At 33.5% G+C, this 24,334-nt stretch overlaps 2 protein-coding genes across 6 annotated transcripts in view; one reads left to right on the top strand and one right to left on the bottom strand.

Moving 5' to 3' along the window:
- Positions 1-234: 234 nt before the first annotated feature.
- Gnpda2 (glucosamine-6-phosphate deaminase 2) lies at positions 235-21,824 on the top strand. Of its 2 annotated transcripts, none has more exons than XM_003471642.5 (7): positions 235-421; positions 3,020-3,181; positions 7,139-7,240; positions 8,691-8,873; positions 14,485-14,669; positions 18,726-18,900; positions 20,928-21,824. In XM_003471642.5, exons 2-7 carry the CDS (start codon positions 3,058-3,060, stop codon positions 20,987-20,989), a joined length of 831 nt encoding a protein of 276 aa, XP_003471690.3. In that variant the 5' UTR covers positions 235-421; positions 3,020-3,057; the 3' UTR covers positions 20,990-21,824. The 2 variants fall into 2 exon arrangements, with proteins under 2 accessions (XP_003471690.3, XP_013009938.1); XM_013154484.2 differs by lacking the exon at positions 235-421 and adding an exon at positions 6,264-6,301.
- Positions 11,867-24,334, bottom strand: part of Guf1 (GTP binding elongation factor GUF1) — a 32,392-nt gene continuing 19,924 nt past the window's right edge. For 3 of the 4 annotated variants that reach the window (XM_063240619.1, XM_063240618.1, XM_063240620.1), the window contains one exon: positions 11,867-24,226. In XM_063240619.1, the coding sequence (XP_063096689.1) occupies positions 24,089-24,226 (138 nt within the window). In that variant the 3' untranslated portion in view covers positions 11,867-24,088. The remainder of the gene's footprint in view (positions 24,227-24,334) is intronic. The other variant, XR_010044697.1, reaches the window with a different exon arrangement.

The raw sequence follows: 24,334 nt of genomic DNA, 5'->3' as shown, positions 1-24,334 counted from the left end.
CTTACATATGAATAAATCTAAAGAATCTTCTACTACTATTAAACCTCCAAGGCTGTAGGGAGACGACACCGAGACAACCAGGGATTTACCACCCCAGGGAAGAAGGCCAAACAGCCAGAGGGATCCCATCCTCATCTCACCACACATCCCACAGACTCAGGAAGCAACGCGCATGCGCAGCGTCTGCGCCGCGGTCCTTTCCTGCGCCTATCTGCATCCGGGTCCTCAGGCTGCGCGCCGCCCGCGCCGGGTTGGGGTCGCTCCTCGGTGCTGGGTGTTGGTGGTCCTCGCTGTTCCTCCTTCTGAGGTCTGTGGGTCCGGTGGTGAGTTTAGGCGACCGGCTTAACACGAGGACCCTGGCGGACCTGGCTGGCGGCGGCTCTTCCCAGGGGTTTGTGCTGACCCCGGAACGCGGCGCCGGGTAGGTGGGTCCGGGAGCCTGGCGCCGGGCGGCTGGGGGTTCCCGGCCTGGCGGTGCGCGGACCTGGCCGGTCGTCTCCGGGTCTGCGCGGCCGGCCGGGAGGTGGTTTTCTTGGCCTCTCCTCTCGCGCGCTCTGCTCCTGACATCTCCGCTGACACTTGTTAGAGATCCGTGACTGACCTTTTCCTTCGCTCCGCCGCAGTTTGCGGAGGGACCGGGCCCGGCGGCCTCGCAGTTGTCCCGGGCCTGCAGCCGCGGGATCCTCTGCCGCCCCTCGCCCCCTGGGGACCCTGTCACCCACACGCGGCCGGGCCGTTCTGCGTCTGTGCGGTCCTTACTGGGCCCGGCGACGGGGAGGCTCTTCCTGGTTCGGAGCAGCATACTATAGAGAGAAACAGTGTAGATTGTTTTGGTTTCCAGTAACCAGCTGTGTAACTTAAGTGCTGTGGGAGTTTGCATCCATCCCAGAAGTTTGGAGGTTTATGTTCAGCTGTCCGTTTCCTCCAGATGATGCACGTACTAAAATGAATCAGCACCTGCAGGAAGGACTTGGCAGTATTGGTTTTTGAATGCCATCTGGTCATGATGCCAGAGTTGCGGTCTGCCACGGCAGTTTGCAACTCTGAGGATTGGCAGATATTTGAAATTGGCTCATTAAAAATCTGAATGTTGAAGACTATTTTTTGTCTTTCTGGGTGAGAAGATTCAATTTCGATTTTGGCGGGGAGGATGCACTCTTTCACCACTGAAGAGTTTTTGAGGAAACAAAAAACTGCCTGTACCTTGTTGGTCTGAGAAATTTGCTTGAACTTTTTTTTGCAAGGAAATATATGTATTTCTTTTTCTAAATTTAGATCACTTGTAAGAAACGTCTTGGGTTAAATAGAGATCTTTTGTAGTTCCTTCAGTTCCGTTGAACCACTGACCAAGAAGACTAGCCTGAGAACCTATATTTTCAACAAGCACACCGAATGTTCAGTCAGTTTTATGAGCATACATCTCTTAAGTCAGATGTAGTTTAATAAGTCCAGCTCCCTCTGAAACTTAACAGCTTTATAACATTAGTAATTGTCTCAAGAGTTGCAATTTACTAGATTTGAAGAGCAAGTATGATAGTATCAACCTCAGAAACTACTGATAGTATACTTTTAAGTAATAGGGTCCTTAATCATGCTTGTGCCTGTAGCATAATGCTTAATAGATACAGTAGTGAATCCTCAAAGAGTATGTTTGCCTGAGGAAAGTTACACTGTGCTCAGGACACAGAAGACACAAGCAAAGATCTAATGCCTCCTTTTCTTATGTTTTTCCCCCCCTTTTCATTAACAATTAGTTTACTGATTTTTCATTGTATATCCTTTGGCAGTCATGGCAGCAACTGTTTTTCTGTCTTTAGTGTAACTGAATTTGATTTTGATGTCACATTATTGATGTACTTAAATGGAGGCTGAGTCCATTTGTTGGACTGAATTTGACTAGTTATTTTCTGTTAATTGTGTTTATCTCTTATTATCATACCACAATGCTAGACTATTGTGATCATAATTTTTTATTCTTACCTCAGAATTTTAAAGCATTGTGTTAAGTATATGCTTTAGATTCCATGTATTCATTGTAAGATCTTCTATTTCCATTAATTTAAAATATTTGACTTAATATGCCATGTAAAGTGTGTAGGTACAGAACTCGGAAGTGTTGAAGAGATATCATGAAATTATTGGAGTTGATGACTGAGTCATCTAAATGTAAAACTAATAATATCAGAATTAGGATAATAGACAACACTATAAATGTAAATCTTGACAACATAAAAATAACATTTCATACATAAATTAAGTATGAATTCGTATAAGAATGCTAAGGTCCACATCTTTCATGTTAGTAGACCCCTGCACAATATCCCTTAATATTCATGTAATAATTTTCTTTACCTTAATCTTGTAAGAACTAAAAATTGTTTTTTGTGATTATATTTTCCAGTGTATTAGCTATCTGGAATACTCTATATGCCTAGAAATAATGAGAAGTATTTTTGAGTGGTGGAATGTAAACATTGATTAACAGAGGGAGATTTGGTTATTATTATATTATAGGGAGAGTTCTAGATTTTAGTAAGTAACCAGAAGTTATCCAGTAATTATTATTTCCATTAACTTGTGGGCAACAAATTTTGTTTTTTTTTCTCTTTAGGCTTCTTTGGTGTTGCATCAGTAAGAGTATATATATATTTCTGTAAGATATAGTGTGCTGTCTGTATTCTAAGTTTGCCTTAATTTGATTGAATTCTGGGTTAGTTACTACCTGTCTGATCTTGGTCAAATTACGAGTCTTTTCTCATCTAAAATTGAGTGTTTATTTACTTCACAATATTAATATAAGGATTAATATATGTATGTAAATAAGCTAGCCCACTGCCTAAAAATCAAAATCTAGTCAAAAGAAAGTTATTATTACTACTTTAGAGGTACTAATTACATTTTTATACGTATGTGTTCTTAATTGTTAAGTAATGCCCTTTTCAAAATCATCAGTGTTATTGAACTTCTGTTTGAGTGTTTGTAAATTAACTTAAAGTGCTGTACAATGGAATTTTCTCAGGTTTTAACTTCTTGTGGTACAAGCTGTGCATCACCATAATGAGGCTTGTAATTCTTGATAACTATGATCTGGCTAGTGAATGGGCAGCCAAATACATCTGTAATCGCATCATTCAGTTCAAACCTGGACAGAACAGATACTTTACACTGGGCTTACCAACAGGTAATAAGCATCTTTTTCTGTTCTAGATACTCAGATTGTAAAATTGCAGAGTTGCTCTGAGTAAAATGCTTTTTCTGTCTGTTACTTGGTAAATCACTGATTGAATATATTAGAATATAAAGCCACATATGTATGTATGTGCTTGTTGTGTGTATATACATGAAATGGAGTCTGTGCATACTGTTACTATTTCCTGTGTTAAAATTCTGTTACACTTACTACTCCAAAACATAGTAGTAAATAATGTAACTTAAATGGTGGTAATAGTATTTTTATTTTTAACCTTTTTCTAGTAGTCCTTTGTTTTTATGGCCATTGATTTTCACTTGCATATACTTTCTTAGTAGGTTGGTTTTCTTATTAGTCTTCAAAGTTATTAAAGGATGTGGTATTTCCTATTAATTTCACTTTTTCCACCTGATCGTCTCCTCTTAGTAACTTTTTGCTGTCTTGTTTTCTGCAGTTACTACAAGTGAAAACTTCCTACAGCAAGCAAGATCATATTTTTTTTTTTCTTTGATTCACTTCTGTACTCTGGGTTTCTTTTAGGGTATTTATGTCTTTATCACAAAATAAGTTTATACATAATTATTTATCTTACTGGATTTATTTTTCTGTTGTATTAAAAAATGACCAACTAGTGTCATTTGCTCTTATGGTGCTTAATTTATTTTATTTGTACATGTTTGCAGTGCATCATGATTACATTCATTACAGAGAGTAGGTGTGTGTACATAACACATCTTAATTCTTCTTTTATACCCCCTTCTCTCCTTCCTCCTTCTCTTGGTGCCCTTCCCTTTTCCAGAAGGTCTGTCTCCTTTTCCTTTTATCTGTCTTTTATTTTGCTCTTTATAATTTCAGTTTCTTGTATAAAAGAAAACATGATATTTAGGCTTGTCTGATTTATTTCACTTAACATTGATCTCAACGTACATCCATTTCCTACAAATGATTCAAATTTATGCTTTTTATAGCAGAGTAGTACTCCATTGCATATATATATATCACATTCTTTTATCTGTTTGTCTGTTGAGGAACATATAGGCCGCTTCCAAGATTTTAGCTATTATGAGAACAATATCAAATAAAATCCTGATTTTATTGCACTTTATTTGATGTTTTTAATCTTTGACTCTGCAAATGGTATTTGATGTAAAGTCAACTGCTTTTTGATGATGGAAAGTGTTGTAGTTTACATACCTGAGCCTTGGTTTCCTTACCTGTAAGTCTAGCTAAGAACAATAAATAGTTAATAAATAAGTTAAATATGTCTATTTTTTCCTGTTCCTCCCTCATTACTTTTTAACTACATAAAAGCGACAGTCCTAATTTTTTCTGCTTGGGTAATGTGCTAGAATGATATTTTTCAAATTGGTTTTGTGTGTTGCCTCTTTGTTCTTGTTTGGTCCATCTTGGTGAGAATGTTAAAAGGCCATTTTTGTGAATTAGACGCATCACTTCTGCATGCCCGTATGGCACCCTCCGTTCCATTATGTTGGCCCTGGTGATATTTACTGTAAACCTAGGTTATTTTTAGCCTACTTAATTAATTACATTGGCTTCATTGTGATGCAGAAATAGCAACTTGAATGTGGGGACTCAAAGATCTTAAAGTCCTAAGTGCTAAAAGTACTAAATATGTTTTCAGATATTTAGATCTAAAACCTTCAGCTTTATTTTTGGTAGTATAACTGCCTACTAAGACCTCTGTCAAAGAAATACCTCTGGGAAACCTTGTTGATGTATTCTACTGTTTTCTTCCATTGATCACAGGTAGTGTTAGTTAGGTCCTCTTTCACTTCCCCCACTGGTCTGAAATTTGAACATACGTATCTGTGATTATAGGTAACGTGGTATATGCAACCACAGTTTCTGAGAAACACCTGTTTAATATATACCAGAGCAATTTTAAGGAGCTTAACATTTAAAGGCATGCTGTGGACCAGATCTACCTCCCAGCCTTATTCCCACCATTTTCTTTCACTGAATCAGGCTAGAAAAAAATAGGCCTAAACTTGCTCATTGGTTTTTCTTTTTGTTTGTACTCGTGCTGCATAGTGTGTATATAGTGGAATCTGTATGAGTTTTGGAACTAGATGGACCTGGATCTGCCTCCCTGTCTTCACAGCCATTTGATATTTGGCAAATTCTTCAGTCTTTTCAACCCAGTTCTGTCTCAAAATGAGAAAGATTAATGCTAGTTTCAAAACTTGTGAGTTTTATATCAATTTAGGTGTAAAAATACCAGCATAGTATCTAGCCACATGGGAGGCATACAGATAGTCATTTTGGGAGCTCATTCCCCTCCATCTTTTGTCCATTTTCAGTTACAGCTTGCTTTCTTCATCAGAATTTTAGCCCACCATCAGGACTTGGTTGAAATGCCATCTTCCATCATGCTTCCAACGAAGTTACAGTCTGTTTTCTTGATTCACTGCAGCACTCCAGACTTCTATTTAATTATTTATGTCTTTCCCTGTGTTGTGGTTATTTGGTACTTGTTTGACAGAAAAGGTTTAATCTTTTTGTATCTAAATCATGGTAGGCATATGGTAAATGTTACTTGTGTTAGGAAATGACTGTTGCAAAAAGAATACTAAAATGAAATTTGTTTTATCAGTTTACTCTGTACCATATATTTTAATTTTTCTTTCACACATTGATCAAAAAGTGAAAAATGAATGTTTCTGTCATTACCTTAGTGACCACTTATGACTTTTTATCCATATATCTTTAAATTGAGGGACTCAAAAGAAACAAGATTCCTTTATGCTATCCATCTTTTTGGACAAGTTTCATGTTTGTGATTGTGTTAATCAGCTTTTTGTTACTGTGACAAAATAGCTGAGAAAAGCAACTTAAAAGAGCAACTGTTTACTTTGGCTTACAGTATCAGAGTGTTCTGTCTGTGCTCACATGCTTCCTTTTTGGGGGGGGCCAGTGGCGAGGGTGAACATAGCAGGAAGCATGAGGTGGAGCAAAGCTGATCACCTAATGTGGCCAGGTAAGGGGAAGAAAAGGCTAGGACTAAAATATACCCTTCAGGAGAAAACTCTAATGACCTGCTTTCTCCAACTAGGTCCCTCTACCTAAAGTTTCCACTACTTCCAAATGAAGGTATGACTGCCATCCCTGATTTTATCTGTTGACGAGGTTAGAGCCATCATGATTCCATCACCTCACAGTAGCCCTGTCTGTATTTGCCATGCAGTCTGTTTACTGCTCTGAAATTTTCTCTCTTCTTTTTTTGGCCAGAGACAACTGTTTAGTTCTGTGAATTTCTATATGCTATTTGAGTAGACATTTTTTGTGAAGGGTTTTGTTTGGTTTTGTGATGATGGTTGCACTAGAAATCAGTACTCTAACTAGACTGGGAGGGCCAGGTCACTTAAAAAAGAGTGCAGTCATGTTAGCCTGTTACTTGGAGTTGCAGTACAAAATACAGCAAATTTAGAAAACAAAAGAGGAGGCCATTTGTATTTGGTAAAAACATGTTTCCTATGTAATATTTCATGGAGGTCTTCCAAACAAATCTTTTTGCAAGTATAAAACATGTTAAAAGTTACTTTATAAGACAATAAAATCAAAACAAAGGGTTCAATACCAAGATCCCATTTTCTAGTTCTCTGTCTGTTAAACCATTCTTTTTCTCAACTGCATTTTAGCTTATACATACGTACTGAAGGTAACATGAGATAAAAAAGTCTAATTTTTATTGACAGATTTTTTAGCTTTACTCAACAGTTTCGGCTCACCAGGATTTTAAAATACCCTGCAAAGAGATTAATTCACACTATATTTGTTAATAAAAATACACTTCTAATGATTGCTTGCTTAATTCTAAATGAATAAAATTAAGTAAAAAATGAATATTTTGTAAAAAATGAATATTTTGTATATATAAATGCTTTTAAAATAGATTTTTCCAGTTAGAAAAATCTTTATCTGTTTTAGGGAGTACACCTTTAGGATGTTATAAAAAATTAATAGAGTATCACAAGAGTGGAGACCTTTCTTTTAAATATGTGAAGACTTTTAACATGGACGAATATGTAGGTAAGATATTTTTGAGTATTTTGGATATGTATTTGAAGATGTTCTGTGGTAGATTTTGAATAAAATGGGTATAGAGTATTAATATATTACTTGAATTTGTGCTTGAGTATAAGATATATTGTACTTAGGATATAGTGTACTTTGTAATGAGATTGCAAATAGTTTTAAAAATCTTTATTCTTGTGACAATATTATGTCATGGAAAGAATATAGGACTGTAAGTCCGAGAATTTTCAACCTTTTCTCTACTATTTATGTCATACAACTTTGAACTAATCTAGTCCCAAATCTTTTAATCTTTTTTTTTTTTTTGGTTGGGAAATACTGGGAATCAAACTCAGCACCTCATGCTTATGAGGCAAGTGCTGCACTGCTAAGTGGTATCCCTGGCTCCTTATTTTATTTTATTTTATTTTATTTTATTTTATTTTATTTTATTTTATGTTTTTGGGTACCAGGTGTCAAACTTGGGGTCTTGTGCTTGCCAGGCAGGTGCTGTGCTGCTAAGCTACATCCATGGCCCCTGCACTTCTTATTTATACTTCCTCTCTTCTTCTCTGTGCTTGAGATGTAGTTAAAAGCCATGTTGTAGGCCTGCTGTGGTTGTTCATGCTTGTCATGTGGGTAATCCAGCACTCTGGGAGCTGAGGCAGGAAGATAGCAAGTTTGAGTTCAGCAAGATTAATGAAGCAATTTAGCAAGACCTTGCCTTAAAAAAGTGGCCTGGTGTGTATCTTGGAGTCTGGGTTTAATCCTCAGTGCCACTAAGTTAAAAAATAAGCAAGTACATAAAATAAGGGACCAATATGGTAGTGATAAATTAAGTGCTGTATATTAAAAGTAACTACTAACATTTTTATCCAAAGTAAAGATTATTTATGTTACTACTAATAAAACTTTTATAATGTATTGAGCGCTAACTTCCTTAAGAGGAAATATCTGTGATATATAAAAACCCTGTATTAAAATAAAAATATAGGGATAAATTTTTAATAGTAGTACAAGTGATAGCTAGCGAATCATTATGATGCAGTATGCTTGCATACATCATATAGGAAGAGTAGAAGAGGAACATAATCAGCATTTTAGTTGAACAGTTATTTGATACATGAGTCAGTTTCATTGATTACAATTTTATGGTGTTGGAGAAGTGTATAGTGGTTACGTGGACATGAACTAGAATTCGGGTGTTCGCAGCCCAGTCTTCACGTGAGCTGTATCACCTTGGAAAAAATTCTGTGTGTTTCATTTCCTGATCTGTAAAATGAGAATGATGGTAGGATTTCCATGCATGTTTCACAAATTAATTGTATTAACATACACATATAAATTAATGTAGTGCTGTGTATATAATAAACATTCTACGTAAAATATTTTTTAAATAGATAAGGCATAAAAAGTTAGATTTATTTTTGGAAATAATGAAGTTTTTCTTTATGAATTTATTTAGGACTTCCAAGAAATCATCCTGAAAGCTACCATTCTTATATGTGGAATAACTTTTTTAAGCATATTGACATAGATCCTAATAATGCTCATATCCTTGATGGGAATGCTGCCGACTTACAAGCAGAATGTGATGCATTTGAAAGGAAAATAGAAGAAGCTGGAGGAATAGATCTTTTTGTTGGAGGTATGTAAGATTTTTGTCACTAATTGTTTGCTGATATTTGAATTGTTTTAAATTTTTTTAAAAAATCTCGTATCGCACAATTCAAAGAGCACCCATTACTGTGTAATACCCATAGGTTAAAGTAGAAATAGAATGATTTCCATTTTATTTTTAATCAAAAAAAATTAAAATTCTAACAGGTAACAGACTTGTTTAAATTATTCCTTAAGAGGCAGATCTAAATTCCACTTAAACTCTTCTGATTATCTCTTTAAGGTTGACAATTCATTACATCTCCAAAAATAAGTGACCTGCTTATTGTTAGATTATTCTGGCACAATAGAGAAGCAAAAGTACAAAATAAACAGGTTTATTGAGTTGAGGACATGGAAAGGAGCACACAACCCATGGTGGCTGGGCTGTCTCCTTCGACCTGAGTATGGGATATGGGGCATATGTAACATTTGACTGGGGCGGGCATTGGTGAAACATGAGGAGCTGATTGGAGTTTTCTGTGCGTGCAAACAGGAAGGGAAGATGCAGTTAGGGCTGAAGAAGCAGCAGGAAGTGGTAGGCATCCCACTTTGGCCTTCTGCCACGTTAGAGCACCGCCATAACCATACAGTAATTTATACTGTAGGGCAAGAACCTTTCACTTATCTTTAACTTACTAAATTATATTTTTATCTTTTTCATAGTTTTTTACCTGCCCTCCTGGCTTGCTTGTGATATGAGAATTGAATCTAATTAAATGTTCACATGAGACAAGGGTGGATTTTAGCACAACATGTAAATTACTTTTACTGAGAAAAATCAATAAAAATAATGTAACTACCTTCATCCTTTAGATAATATGAATTAAACTATTAATTTTCTTATTCCAAAATGAATGTTTGACTAAATTACTTGTATTCATATATTTTATGTATGTGTGTGTGTATAATGTACTGACAATAGTAAGAATTTCTTCCTGTTTACTAAGATCAGTTTCTGTTATTATGAAAGATCTGAGACAACTGGCTGATTGCCATGAGAATAGTATATTAAACTAATGCCAAATTGTTTTTTGCTAGATTCTTTAGTATTTTAATATTAAAAATATTAATTGTATTCTAAATTAACTTGAAATTATCTGTATATATCTTACAATTAATTAGAAAATGCTACATTTCATAAATTAGGGCTAGATTGAGATTAATTTATGGTTGAAGTACTACCCAAGTACAATTGAGGTAGTTGGTTGCTCTTGGACGGAATTGGGTTTTATGGTCACATAAATTTGTTTTATGATGTCTGCATGTCTTTGGTAAGTTTACTGAAAATTTTAATTAAATTATTTGCAAAATAGTATTAGCTATTTTCAAAATTTCCAAGAGTTAAGCATACCAACATGTTTTTTGTCTAAAAACAGTTCAAGGTATATATATATATATATATATAGTTTATAATTCAGTCTTATCTTTTCTAAACTGTAGAGACTAGCATAATTGTCCTTTAGTTTATTGAATTATCTGAGGTTTTTACTAAAATATTTCTAAGAATACTTAGATTGAAATTTCTTTTCACAGAAGTTTTTATTCCTTTTTAGGAAAGCCAGTACCACTTACTTTCTTATACGGACCGAAAAGTTTGTTTTTTGTTTTTTTAATCTGAACAAGAATGTGTGTTAATCTATGTTGTTTTTCTAAATAGAAAGTTATCTGTGTTTTAAATAAAATTTGCTGATATTTTGTAATCTGAGAGAACATCTGCACATTCCAGTTTGCTATGTACTGCTTAATTTTGAGATAATTATCATTTCTGTCTGTCAGATTTGAAGACTGAGACATTTGATTGTTTTGTTTTGTTTTTGTTCATTACTAGAGACTGAAGCTAGAGGTACTCTGTTACTTTGCAGTAGCCCCAGCCCTTTTTAAAAATTTTACTTAATTTTATTTATATTTGAGGCAGGGTCTCATTAATTTGCGTAGGCTGGATGCAAACTTGGTATCCCTGCTTTAGCTTACCGGAGTACTAGAAGTACAAGTGTATTTTAGACTAGAAGTACAAGTGTATTTCCTGTATTTTAGGAACACACCAAGAACCTATTCTTTAGATTTTCTAAACTCCATCACAAAATCAACTAGAATTGCTGGAATATATCTAAACTGAGTTGTATCAAAAAAATGTGAGATTTATTGTTATACTAAAAAAGAATATTACTTATTAAAGATTGTTTTAAACGAGTATTTGAAAAATGTCTTCATCTGTGGACTTTTGTCTCTTTCCCTGTTAGTTTAATAACCTTAATTGTGTGTGACAAATCCCTAGCAGAGTTGGTTATAAATAGAAATTACTTGGGGAAATACCTGATAAAGTCTCTCTAATGGTATTTTGTTCTTTTGCCTTCTTTCCAGAATGTATTCATAATTTAGGGTAATTTTTAGGCTGCAGCTCTCTAAAGCTGGTTTCTGGTAGAACACTCATCTTCCCCATAGCTGTAAGTCATTTCTCATTTCTTTTTAGGTAAACAATTCTTTAGTTTATGTACAGTAAACTACCTCAATTTTTCCCTAAAGGTAAATGGAACATACATTGTAATTGTCTATCACTGACTCTTACTACTAAAAAAGTTGACTTTATTTTTTAACCAATTTGTCTTAAGTATCCTATAGTTACCTTTCTTCTCCTCACCAAAGGATAAAAAAACCCCAAAACATTTATACAAGTTTCCTTGTCTCTTCCATTAACTTCATTTCAGTCTTATGATCCAGGGTTTGACATTTTATATATACCATCTAAAGGACTGGCTTACTCTGTGCATGAAAATAAAAGTTAACTTATGTTTTCTTTTCCTGTTTGTGGTCTATCTGTTTATTAGATATATATGTATATGAAAGAATCTGATCTGATTCTTTGTTGATTTACATTTGTTATCATTGGATTTTTCAAGGCCAGGCTTGGTATCTGGGTCTCACCACCTGCCTTTCTTTTGTTCCAGGGTTTGGTTAATCAAAACACTAAGAACTGCCAAATGGGATAAAAATATCAGCTTTATTGAAAGTAAAGTTGGAATAGAGATTGTTGGTTGGTCTTGAAGTCAGAATGAGCTCAGGATTGTCAGTCTGCTCACCGCAGGGAATTAGAGCAGGCGGTCCCGTCTTTTGATAGAAAAGAGAAGGAAGAGTGTATACTCTCAAAAGTTCTTCCTGTAATGGAAAAAGTGTTATTAGAAAGAATAAAGTGTGTCATGAGTTTTTAAAATCTTGCTCCAGCAAAGAAGTGCACAAACAAATCTAGTATCTTACTTTTCTTTTTTACTAGAGGACAGTAGGGACAACTTTGACTTGTCTTGGTTTGGTTTTGTTTGATTGGTTGCCACATGATTGAATTCTTTAGTTTGCTGATAATAGGAAGTGACTCATGAGACCAGAAGCACATTAAATGGGATGATTTGGGTTATTCACAAAACTGAAGTAAGAGTTGAAATAGCTCAGTCTTTGGAAAAACAAGAATGCGAGAACTTCAGCTGTCAGAAATAGGAACTCCTCATCTGTCTTCCTGCAGTGTTGCCATCTAGTGCCTCATTTCTAGATACCTTCTGTTGTGTATCCCATGTCAGTATTCAGATCTGAAGAGTGGTTCTGTGTGATTCATTTGGGACAAGTGTTTATTTCTAGACCACAGTCACTGCCTGACAGAGACAAAAGAAATTATGGTCACTTGAGTCCTTGTAGTGAGAAGCAGAAGAGATACAGGTAGAAGAAACTACTGAATGGCAGTCATCATAGAGTGCCTCCTGTGTAGTTATTCCAAATGGTAAAGATACATGAACAGAAAGCCCTTATGCATGAAATTTATATTCTACACACAGAACTAAAAGAACAGAAGACATGTATCAGTCAGTGAGTTTTTTTCAGATGTTTCATAAAGATACTGGTGTCTTAATTTAAACTTAAGTGTAAGAACTAGCCAATTAAACACTTGTATCAGCTGTTTCACTTTTTCAGTTCCTCATGACCAATAATGAATGTGTTGACATGTCTCTGTTGTTAACCTTTGCTTATAATTTGTTCTGTGTGACCCAGTTCACCAATAAGAACACTAGTGTTGATATTAGTAGAGTCTTTCGGGTTTTTTTTTTTGTGGTCCCATCTTTTACTCTTTATACATATAAAGAGCAACATTTATGCACACCTAAAAGGAAGAACAATACTTTTACAAGTCTAGATAGAAAGATATGTGTAATTAAAATTTAAATTTACAAGTACATATACATAATAGTAGAATTTATCCTTGGAGACTAAATTAAAAATTTATGTCACTATATTAAACAGCCTTAGATTGTTGTGCATTCCTAGTCTGTATTTGTTTCATATTCATTATTTTCTTGACCCTTCAAAACTAGGTAGCTGTCAGATTTTATGCTATTGTGGTTTGTGAAATTTTTGTATTAGAATTGTGTGCTAAAAAAATTTAAAAAAGAATTGTGTGCTAAATGTCAGTAAAATATGCCTAACATTATTAAAGTGAATATGTAGGATATAAATGTAAAAAATATTTTAATGACTTAGAGAACTTTTAGTTTTTAATTGAAGTTGCTACATATTTAATTACCATTGTAAGAATATATAAAAGTTCATTTATTTTATAAATTATTTTGTAAAAACTTACTTCACAATTTTTTAAAATAAGAAATGCTGTGTTCCTACCTGTATTTTAGAGGCAATTCTAGAATATTAGAATTATCTGTAATTCTCATTAAAACAGTATTTTTCAAACTGTTTTCTTTCATTATGTGGTTGCAGGATCAAAGTAACAGTCACAAGTAGCATTCCCATTTTGTTTCTTTTATTAATAATACAGAATAAAATAAAAAGCAGCTTGTATGGCTCCTCGTAAAACCATGTATGATTTTATATAATTTTCATTTTAATTGTACTTACACGTTTGGGTGAGATGTGTGTGTATACTAGAATGTAGTGTCAAATGTTACTTCTTATCAATAGATTGAATTTAAAAATGTTTAAAAAATTGTCCAATCTGTATTTTTATAAGTGAGGAAACTGTACTACAGAAAGTTCTAATAGTTAATTGTCCCATTCTGGACTAAAACCAAGTAAATCAAAACATGACTATAAAGAGCACTATGTTAGGATGCAAAATATTTAGATGTAAGTCTGTTTGGTATTTACTAAACTATAAGTGACCTTGAAAGGATTACTTATTTTTTTGAGCCTTAGTCTCCCTTTGTTGTATTAACAAAAAGGTGGAAGAAAGGAGGAAAATAGATTTGCCTTCTTACCATCTAACAAGATGTTTAAATACATCTCTTGTAATAATGTATGTGTAAGTGATTTATGAATTCTAAGGTGTTAATTTTACTTAATTTTAAACTTAATTTACTGCTATTATTAGAATCTTGCCAACTCTATGCTATGATATGCACATGGAAATAGTTTGTTGAGTAAAATATACAAATAAATATTTTAATGCGTTATTAGGAATTCGGCTATAAAATAAAACCAGGTAAGTGTCTTTTCAATTATTTCCTTGCTCTTAAAACTATATAGAACTTTGAGAAAACATATTTACTATATATGAAAAACTTAGTTTACTTCATGTTTATGTGTGTATATGATTCTTTTGAAAGGAATAGGTCCAGATGGTCATATTGCTTTTAATGAACCAGGATCCAGTTTAGTATCAAGGACAAGATTAAAGACTTTAGCAATGGACACCATTTTGGCAAATGCGAAATACTTCAATGGAGATTTATCAAAAGTGCCAACTATGGCTCTCACTGTTGGTGTGGGGACAGTGATGGATGCTAGAGAAGTAAGAATTAAATGTTCTCTTTTTTCTATGATATTTAAGTATTTTGAAGTGATTATAATACATGTGATACTTTGTTACATCCTGTTTGCAATAAAAATTGTGTTCTTTGCAGTCACAGAATTTCATATTATTACCATGTTCAGGAATCCACTAAACACAAGTATCTGAAGCTGTAAAGAATTACATGTACACCACCTCTGTTTTTTTTTTTTTTTTTTTTTTTTGAGACAGGGTCTCACTGTGCAGTTCAGGCTAGCCTTGAGCTCACTTTGTAACCCACGCTGGTCTCAAGCTCACAATAACCTTCCTGTTTCAACCTTCCAAGTGCTAGAATTACAGGCACGAGCCACCACGCTCCACTGTTCCATTCTTTTGATGCACTGTTTCACTTGTGTATTCTTACATCACAGTTAGGATTTGGAAATCTTACTAGTCATATGGTTTGTTTGTAATTGAAATAGTCTTGTAAAAGCACTGTTGGGGCTAAGATGCAATCTTAGAATACTTTCCAATTTTGGAGCCCTCAGATAATTAAACATAAAGTGCTTCTAATTCCTTGAGAATAACAACAAATTAGAGTCAGTTTATGATTCCACTGTTTAAATTATGTGGAAGTCAAGATTTCTGTTCTTTCCAGTTAGCAAGATTGGACAGGTTCAAAGGAAGGGGATAAAATATGATCCACAATTATATCTAGTCTTAATAAAATTATCATTCAAAGTATAGAAGTTCCTCATTATCCAAAAATCATGAATATCTGAAAAAGGCATGTCAAGGACTGAATTTCATACAGGTAAGTTGGAAAAAAGGATTTTAAAGTAATGTTATTTCTGAAAGATGAAACTGAAAGTTATCAAGTAGATTTCTTAAATTTAAGATGATCCCAATTTATTATAACTGATTTATACTGAATTTTAAAATGAAGAGAAAAATTAGTCAAGTACCAGTTTTTTGTGTTTTTTTTGTTTTTTTTTTTTCCCCCTTTTGGTCACTTTACAACAAAATTATGATGCCATAAACCTAACAGTATTTGTTCCCATCATGATCATGAGAAAAAAAAAAAAAATCTGTATGCCAAAACTATTCTCAGGCTTCCTCATTTTCCCAGGGACCTCTCTTAGTTCTTTGATGTTCATAGCATTCTTTTGAAACAAATGTTATATTTTACAGGTTTTCCTACTTTCAACTGTTACTGGCTTAATGTAAGCAGATTCTCTTGCCAGTGGTTTTATGAGCTATCTTTTAGCATCATTTTTCTTATCAGCACACACATTTGGTAATCAGAAGCTATAATGAATATTTAAATTTTTAAGAACTTACTATAGTGAAAGATACATTTACCAAAAATAGTGGGATATGTGTTTAAAAATGGGTACTATTTCAGTATTTTGGTGAAGCTAAATACTGAAGTATCTTTAACTGTCATTTTTAACATTTGAACATTCACTATAGTTTCTGATCACCACATAAGCTTAAATTTGAATCTGTGTCTGGGTCAGACATTACTAAGTGCCAGAGTTTGAAAAGGGAACTAAATTTTAAGTGGTGAGCTCATCAATACCTGTTTTCCCATTGTGGCAGCTCATATGAGGATCTTCTGTACATTGGAAGTTATTTCAAGTTTCCTTTAGATTTGGGAATTGTCAGCTATCTAAGGAACATCACAGGCCACTACCCCTTATTGTCAAATTCTTTCTTTGCTTTGGACTCTTCACCATTGATGACATACCAGGATATTCTTTTTCTACTTCTTGTGTTGCCAATAACTCACTATTGAATTTTTGTGGTACTCTTTTTAATATTCTTATATTCAAAGTAATTTTATTATATGCTCCTTAGCACTGGTCATAATTTATAATTATTTTAGTGTGTTTCCTGGTGTATTATCAGTTTCTTCTTTATACTCTCCATGTATTTGTGGGTCATGTAGTATAGCACCTAACACTGCTTGCCACCTAATAGATATTGTAGAGCAGTTGGTAATAGTTTGAATAAATTATTTGTGTTCACTATTTTAGACAAAATTGGTCCTATTCCCAGTTTATCTTCCTGAACCCCTAGAATGGATTTTGAATGACTTTTGGCTAATTTTTTAGAAGCCACTTTACCTTGAGAAGGTAAAATTTGTTCTAAGTTATAGTTTAGGATAATGCCATATATTTTGAAAGTGATTTTCAGTGACACGAACTTTTTAGTTATTGCAGCATCTTTAAAATAAATTTTAATTATTTGACTATTCTTAATACAGGAGCACCAGTAATTCTTTAAACCTACTTTTGACTGCTTTATTGAGAGTCACCGAGGTGACCATTGACTTCTCGCCAAGTGTTACCTACGGGACCTCTTTTTATCATTTAATACTGTTGGCTGTTCTGTCGTTACAGAGCTCTGCATTCTCTCTCCTTGCTGACCATTTCTTCTCTGCCAACTTTCCCAGCTCTTCTTTCATCTGCCTTATGAATGTTGTTTTTCCTGCAGTTTCACTGTAGCATTGTATGTAGCATTCTACATACTCTTCTTGGGCAATCTTCTCCATGACTGTTTTTTTAAAAAGTACTGCATCAATCCATAATAGTCACAACACTGAACATTCCTGCCAGTAGTTTCATCACTACTGCAAAATAGATTACTCTCAATAGAGAACCTGCTAATGCATATCGTTAGCCAGTCTTCTTTCTGCAGCTGCTGGCATCTAGATGGTTAGAGACTCCTTATGTTACACTATTTAAAATATAAATGTCTTTCTACCCAAATTGTCTTTCTTCTAAATGTTGATTCCTAGTGAAAAGCAGAATTTATCACAAAAAAAAAATCTTCTGTTTAAAACATTTATCCTGTGTTCACCTTCTTCCTTTCCACATTTAATCATTCACTAAGTTCCATTTACAGATAACTTGTATAAATTAAGTATCCAGCTTTCTTCATAGTCCTCGTAATCCCATTTCATAATTTTTTAGGTAGAAACTCATCTTGACTCATGGCTATTTCTGGTCTTTACCAGATTGCATGGATCATTTTTCAAAAGCATTTTCTAGTTTATTATCCTGTAACTGTATAATTTTCTGTTCCTCCATTAGAAAATCAAGTTTCACCACTTGGACTAAAATTAAAGTATCCAACCAGTTTGCAGCGATAGTTTTTTTGATTCTGTATGCTCCATCTTTATCAGTCTTCCAGCCCTGTCTTCCCCAAGAGTGGAAATTGAACCTAAGGTCTTTGCATTGAGCTACATGCCCAGTTCTCTGTCTGTCTATCTCTATCTGAGACAGTGTCTCTCTTTGTAGCCCAGGCTGTCCTGGAACTCACAGCAGTCCTACTGCCTCCCAAGTTCTAGGATTACAGGTATGCGTTGTAACACCTTGCTCTAGCTTTTAATTGACTACCCTATAACTCAAATTCTCCATTACCTGGAGATTTTGTTTGTCCATAATAAGACTTAGTTTCCCAGAGGAGTTTTCTGAGCTTTCCCATAAAATTTTACTATCATTATTCTGCTTTATTTTATATTCACAGATTTTTTATGTTGATTACAATAACTCATGTATCTGTTCTTCTGGCATGCTTGCCATCTTAAGGTTGTATAGCGCAGTGGTTCTCAATCATCAGGGCATGTATAAGAATCACTGGTGTTCACACCCAAAAATTGATTCTTCACATTTGAAGGGTTTTTTTTTTTTTTTTTTTTTTTTTTGTATTTTTACCAGTACCAGGGATTGAACTCATAACCACACGCTTGCAAAGCAGGCGCTTCATTTGAGAAAGCGTCTTAAATTATTGATTACAGGTTGTCTTTTTTCATAATAGGATTTCGGTCATTGAAAATAAGAGTAGTTAAAATAAAATAGGTTACAAATCAGTATCAAAATTGTATTTTGAAAGCTATTTTTTACTCTCTCCCTTTTCAGATGTCTTCTTATATTTACTAACCATAAACACTAAATTATTTTTCATCTGACTCTTTAAAGTTTCTACCAGCCTCCATTCCTTCCACTCCCTTTGCAATGTTAATACTAGCACATTGCTACTAATTAACAATGAATGTGCCTGATTTTTCAGGTGATGATCCTCATAACAGGTGCACACAAAGCATTCGCCTTGTACAAAGCAATAGAAGAAGGAGTTAATCACATGTGGACTGTTTCAGCGTTCCAGCAGCATCCTAGAACTATTTTTGTATGTGATGAAGATGCTACTTTAGAATTAAGAGTTAAAACTGTGAAATACTTTAAAGGTGAGCACTAAATTTCAAAAGCAAAGTGTGAGATGTTCTGGTGTAGATGAGAAAACTTAGTATTACTATGGGGATTAAACCCTACTTTACAGCCTGTTGGAAACTCATGCTGATATAACAGCAGATTTTTCAAGGAATAAAACTTTTGGGGTAAGAGTAGTGTTCAGAGAGGTGCCCTATTTTCTTACTCTTTTTTTTTTTTTTTTTTTTTTTGGTGTCACGGATCAAACTCATGATCTTATTATGCTTGCCAATCAGGCGCATATGCCACTAATCTAAATCCCCAGCCCTCATTATTTTTTATTTTTTGGTACTAGAGATTGAACTCACAACCATGTGCCTGTCAAGCAGGCACTTGTGCTACTGAGCTAAATCCCCAGCCCAATCCATTTTTCTTAAAATCTAAAATTTAATATTTTACTTTCATATTGAATATACCACATTAAATAACCAAACAGAATGTGTATCTATGCTTTCTGAGTTTCTTTTCATGTTTACCAGCCCTACCCTAAGTCTCTACTTAAAATCTAATCCATTGTTGATGGATCTTCCACTCTCTCACTTTTCATCATAGTTTGTTTTCCCTTATAATAGCTATGTTTTAAAACACTAGGAAAAATGCTATAAATCAACAGGATCTTCACTGCCTAGACTTCTGCATGATTTTCCTTTTGCTTTTTCCTGCATTCTATGTTAGTAATCCTATAACCGTATTGTACCTGTTTGTGTATTTAAAAAAAAAAAATCACATATGCTTGGCATGATAAGTTGTTTAGATTTTAAGGAATGTTTTTACTACATTAAACTAAGAACTCATTACCTGATTAAGAGTTGGCTTCCTAAACCCAAATACATGAGCAGAAAATTATTTTATAAGTCACTTACAGTTATATAGCTGGTATTTAGAATATGTGCTACTTCTGTTACATACACATTTTAATCTTGTCTAGTGATTTTAACAGAAAATATACTAAGTCAAATCTTTGTTTCATGAATATCATTGCTTGCGACAAGATTAAGCCATGTTTTACTCTTGGACATACTGATCTTTAGTTGGGATGTCTTAAAATTGGTGTCATGTGATACTTAAATTGATAAATTACTTGTAAACAGTACAGAAAATGTCTCAAACAGCATTTCATATTTAGAATTATAGTATGTAATCAATATAATTCAGTTAAAGGAAATCATTAACTTATATAGTTGATATAAATGTTAAAATGGCATATTGAAAGTGGTATGCAAGTAATTGAAGTTTGGCAAGTACTGAAAGTATAATTTTTCAGAGAAAAATTTTGATCTCACTCTGTATAGTTTTATATTTCCATTTAATGTTTTGTGAGCACTTCCCTTCTTTACTAAATATTCTTCAAAGGCATTTTAATAGGTAATGAAGTACATGTATCAAATTTAAACATTTGCTTGTGTAACAATTTTATTTTTTATATTGTCATTTAAATTAATTTTACTAAGCAACAAATTAAGATTAGGAATTGTTGGCTTTGTAATTTGATAGATAGAAACAGAGAGCACCTCAGTGATGAGTTGTGAATAACCTGAGTTTGCAGGTAGAATTTTACCTAAATATTTCATGTAGTTCTCCAGATTTCATATAAATGTGTTCTTTGGAGTTAATACAAACAATACTCATTTTCATTTTTAAGGCATTTAACATGTCCATTTTCTAAACCAGCAATCCCCAGATAAACTACTGTCCTGGTTTTGTCATCCTTTGATCTTTAACAATATGAATTGTTCTCTGAAGACGAACACTGCTCCTACTCTGGTTACTTTCAAAGTACTGAACACATTTTAGGCCTGCAGTTTTATAAATAATTATAAGCTGTTATTTGCTAGGTAGTTAAAAGTATTTTAAGGCATTTCTGTTTATAGTTTTCAATAAAAGTGACTTGTATCAAATGGAAACCAAAAATACTTATATCTTCGAAATATTTTGTTTTCTAAAGTGAGTGAGATAGTTTAAAATTAACAAAAACACAACTAGAACTGTGTTTTTTGTCTTTAAGGTTTAATGCATGTGCACAATAAACTTGTGGATCCGCTATACAGTATGAAAGAAGGAAACTGAAGGACTTTGAAGCAAAATTCTACTTGGAAACACCTTCTTATTAGTAGATGAATTTTCAGCTATGCAACATGATAAATCATGGGAAACACTGAAGATTGTCACTTTAAAAATCCATTATCTATGCTGAACATTCCATATTTAGAATGTCTATTTTACACTAGGGTTTATGAGAAATACTTGGCTATTTATTATAAATTATAGAAAGCTACATACCAACCTGTAAAACACCATACAAATTCTGCTGGTTTCATTTTAAAATTAAAAATTCTATACATTAGGTACCATGTATGATATGATGTAGATTTTTCATTTTTTAATTACAGGAAGACACTCCAAGCTTTTCATTTATCATACCACTATCATTGCAAATTTTTACTCTTGGAATGCTATCTTTAGATTTCTGTGTATTACACACATTCTTTTTTCTGCACGGTGTTGCCTTAGTCATCTTTCAGCAATAGTATGTGGACATCAGAAGTCCCGCTACATATTGTTGGTAAAGAAAATGTGAAGAGATGACAATGTCTAAAAGTAGTTTACATCCTTTTGGAAAGTATGTGTAAGTGCATGTTTTTTTTGCGCACCTTCTTATATAGCACCTTTTTACAAATATGCTCTTATTTTTACTTAATGACTAGGGTTCTTGCTCTCTCTCTCTCTCTCTGGCATTATGAGCTTTATATAAACTTAAACTCTTTTGGAGAATATTTTCTGATTATTGCTAAATTTCATAAATGATTAGCTTTATTCCTTGTGTATATATGTCTAAAGGGATGTATGATATAAAAGATTACTGTAAACCATTTCAGATTGCAATAAATTCAATTAAATTATAGATCTATATTTTCTATCTTTAACTCAAATAAAGCTTATTAATAAGGAAGTTATCTAAATTTTATTTCCAGAAGTGAAACAACACATATATATGTGAGATTCCAACAATTAACAGTACTCCTAAGTAACATTATTTGTTGCCATTATTCAATTAGCAGATTTAAAGATAGTCTTCTTACCTATAATTTTAGTTTTTTGTCTTGTGGAAGTAAAAGAACACACCTTATCCTTTGCATTTTTTGCATTTTATAAGTACATCTTGTAGAAGAAGCCTTGTGTATCTCCTTCATAATCTGATTAAAATATAAGTTATTTAAAAAATTTAAATAGCAAAGGAAATTAAAGAGATAAGGCTTCTAGAGTAAAATAATGCTGCTTTATGTTAAGATAAATTTAATAGCCTTACCAGAGATTTTAACCAGTGTATCAGTAGCATCTGGCAGTAGCAGCTCTGATAATAAGAAATGTTTACTGAAGACTACCTTAACTATCTTTGGTCATAGTATATCGGAGTGAAAAAGCCTAAGGTGTGCCTATTTTGGTTTACCATTCACAGCTATTGCTGTGCTTTAAAGCTGTAAGATACTCTTTTCATTACAACTGATGTTAAGCTAGTTTAGTTTAGGTTCATGTACTCTTAACTGCAGCAAACTACTCTGGCCCCTGTAATTTAGGGAGCTAAGTCAGAAAGTAAGATACTGTTACAGAACTTGAAAGCTTACTGGAGTCATTTCACAAGAAGTAAAATGGACTTTCAAAGAATAAAAGCACTATTTGAATTCCATGTCAATCAGTAACTGCCCTTGGCTAAATATCTTAGCTTCTCTTGTTATATAGATTGAATAAAAGCATAAAGAACTCAGCCATGGTAGCCAACATATCAAACTTAAACTATTTTAATAGTCAAACATCATTGTAGAAATCTTAGTATATAATATTGCTGGTAGTCTATCCTTGTAAGACACACAGCTTGAAGTCACTAAAATCATCTGACTAGTAAAGTGGCCACAAGAGAGACCTTAAACTTTTGACAAAAATTTGCAAAATGAGGTGGGGGGTGGTGCCACAGTCTTTATTTCCCTCTATCCAGGAGGTGGAAGGAGGAGGATCTCAAATTTGAGGCCAGCTTTGGCAATTTAGCAAGACTGTCTATCAGAAAAAGGGCCACATATGCAGCTCTGTAGCCCCAAGTTAATCTCAAGTGCCATTAAATAAAAAGAAAATAATCAGTCTAAAAACTGCTGTTTTGTACTAGGATTAGTACAAGCAAAAAGAGTCATAGGGTAAAGGAGAGTAACATTTGTCAGGAAAAAAAAAGTTACATAACAGACACGGTATCTATTATGTACCAGGTACCAACTTTTGACTTCACCACGCCTGGCAAATACTAACTTTAATTCATAATTAAAACTATCCTTTAATGTAACACACTGAGCATAAAATTCATCATTCATGGTCTTATCCCTAAAAGATATTTTCCTCATTCAAGGTAGATAACAAATATCAATAACAAATTATCTTGTTTCTGTAACATATTCTGTGTGCTCATTTCTTGACAGAATGAAAGTGATTTGAATTAACAGCAATTTACTGTGATCTCAAATATGACATTTAGGCAAATATATACTATAGCCCACTAATACCATATAACCATTTTGCATAAAAGCATTTTCATGGCCAGGAATAATATAATACCTGCCCTAGACTTAGCTTAGAAATATAATGTAAACCATGTAGTTAACTGATTGATAAGATGTCCAAAAAACTAAAGCAAATGTCTAAACAGTGGTTGAGTTTACTTTAGTAAATAATTCATATATATCAGGTATTGATCCAGCTTTGACAATTCAATGATCTTGAAAATCTTTTAAACTAGAGGGAATCATCAATATAGGACCTTTTAAAATGAACACTAAACCTGCATGGGAAAAAAAAGTTAAAATCCAATTATATGTGTCTAACTTTATCACACATTTAATCATTTAATTTTTACAACAACCTGTAGAGGTAAAGTAGTGTAACCCTAATTTTAATGTGCTACAAAGGGCAAGTAATCCAGCCAAGATGACTAATGAATATCAGAACAGAAATTTCAAAGTGTATGCTTCTAAATCCTACCTCTTATCCATGTACAATTCTCTTTCAAGGAAAAGCCAGTAGGTTTTTAAACCTGAAAACCCTAAAAGTAAGCAATTCTTAAAATTTTCATTGTCAAAATATTATAAATTGTAAAAACAATAGATTATACTTTATGAAAATTCTGAATTATTTATTAGATTGTGTTTTTAAAACTTTTATAAAAGCATCTTTTGGAACTTCAATGTTGCCAATTTTCCTCAGCTTTTTTTTCCCTTCTGCTTGTCTCTTCAAAAGTTTCATTTTTCGGGTAATATCACCGCCATACTGAAAAATATTTTGAAAATTTTAAGTTCAGATCACTTCATAGAAAAATAATTACACAATTACATACAACCAGCAGTATATATCTAACAACCTTACCAAAGTATTATC

This window comes from Cavia porcellus, unplaced genomic scaffold (genome assembly GCF_034190915.1).
Source record: "Cavia porcellus strain 051 isolate PalLab524CR breed Dunkin Hartley unplaced genomic scaffold, mCavPor4.1 scaffold_30, whole genome shotgun sequence".
Lineage (NCBI taxonomy): Eukaryota > Metazoa > Chordata > Mammalia > Rodentia > Caviidae > Cavia > Cavia porcellus.
This window is presented reverse-complemented; position numbering and strand designations above follow the sequence as displayed.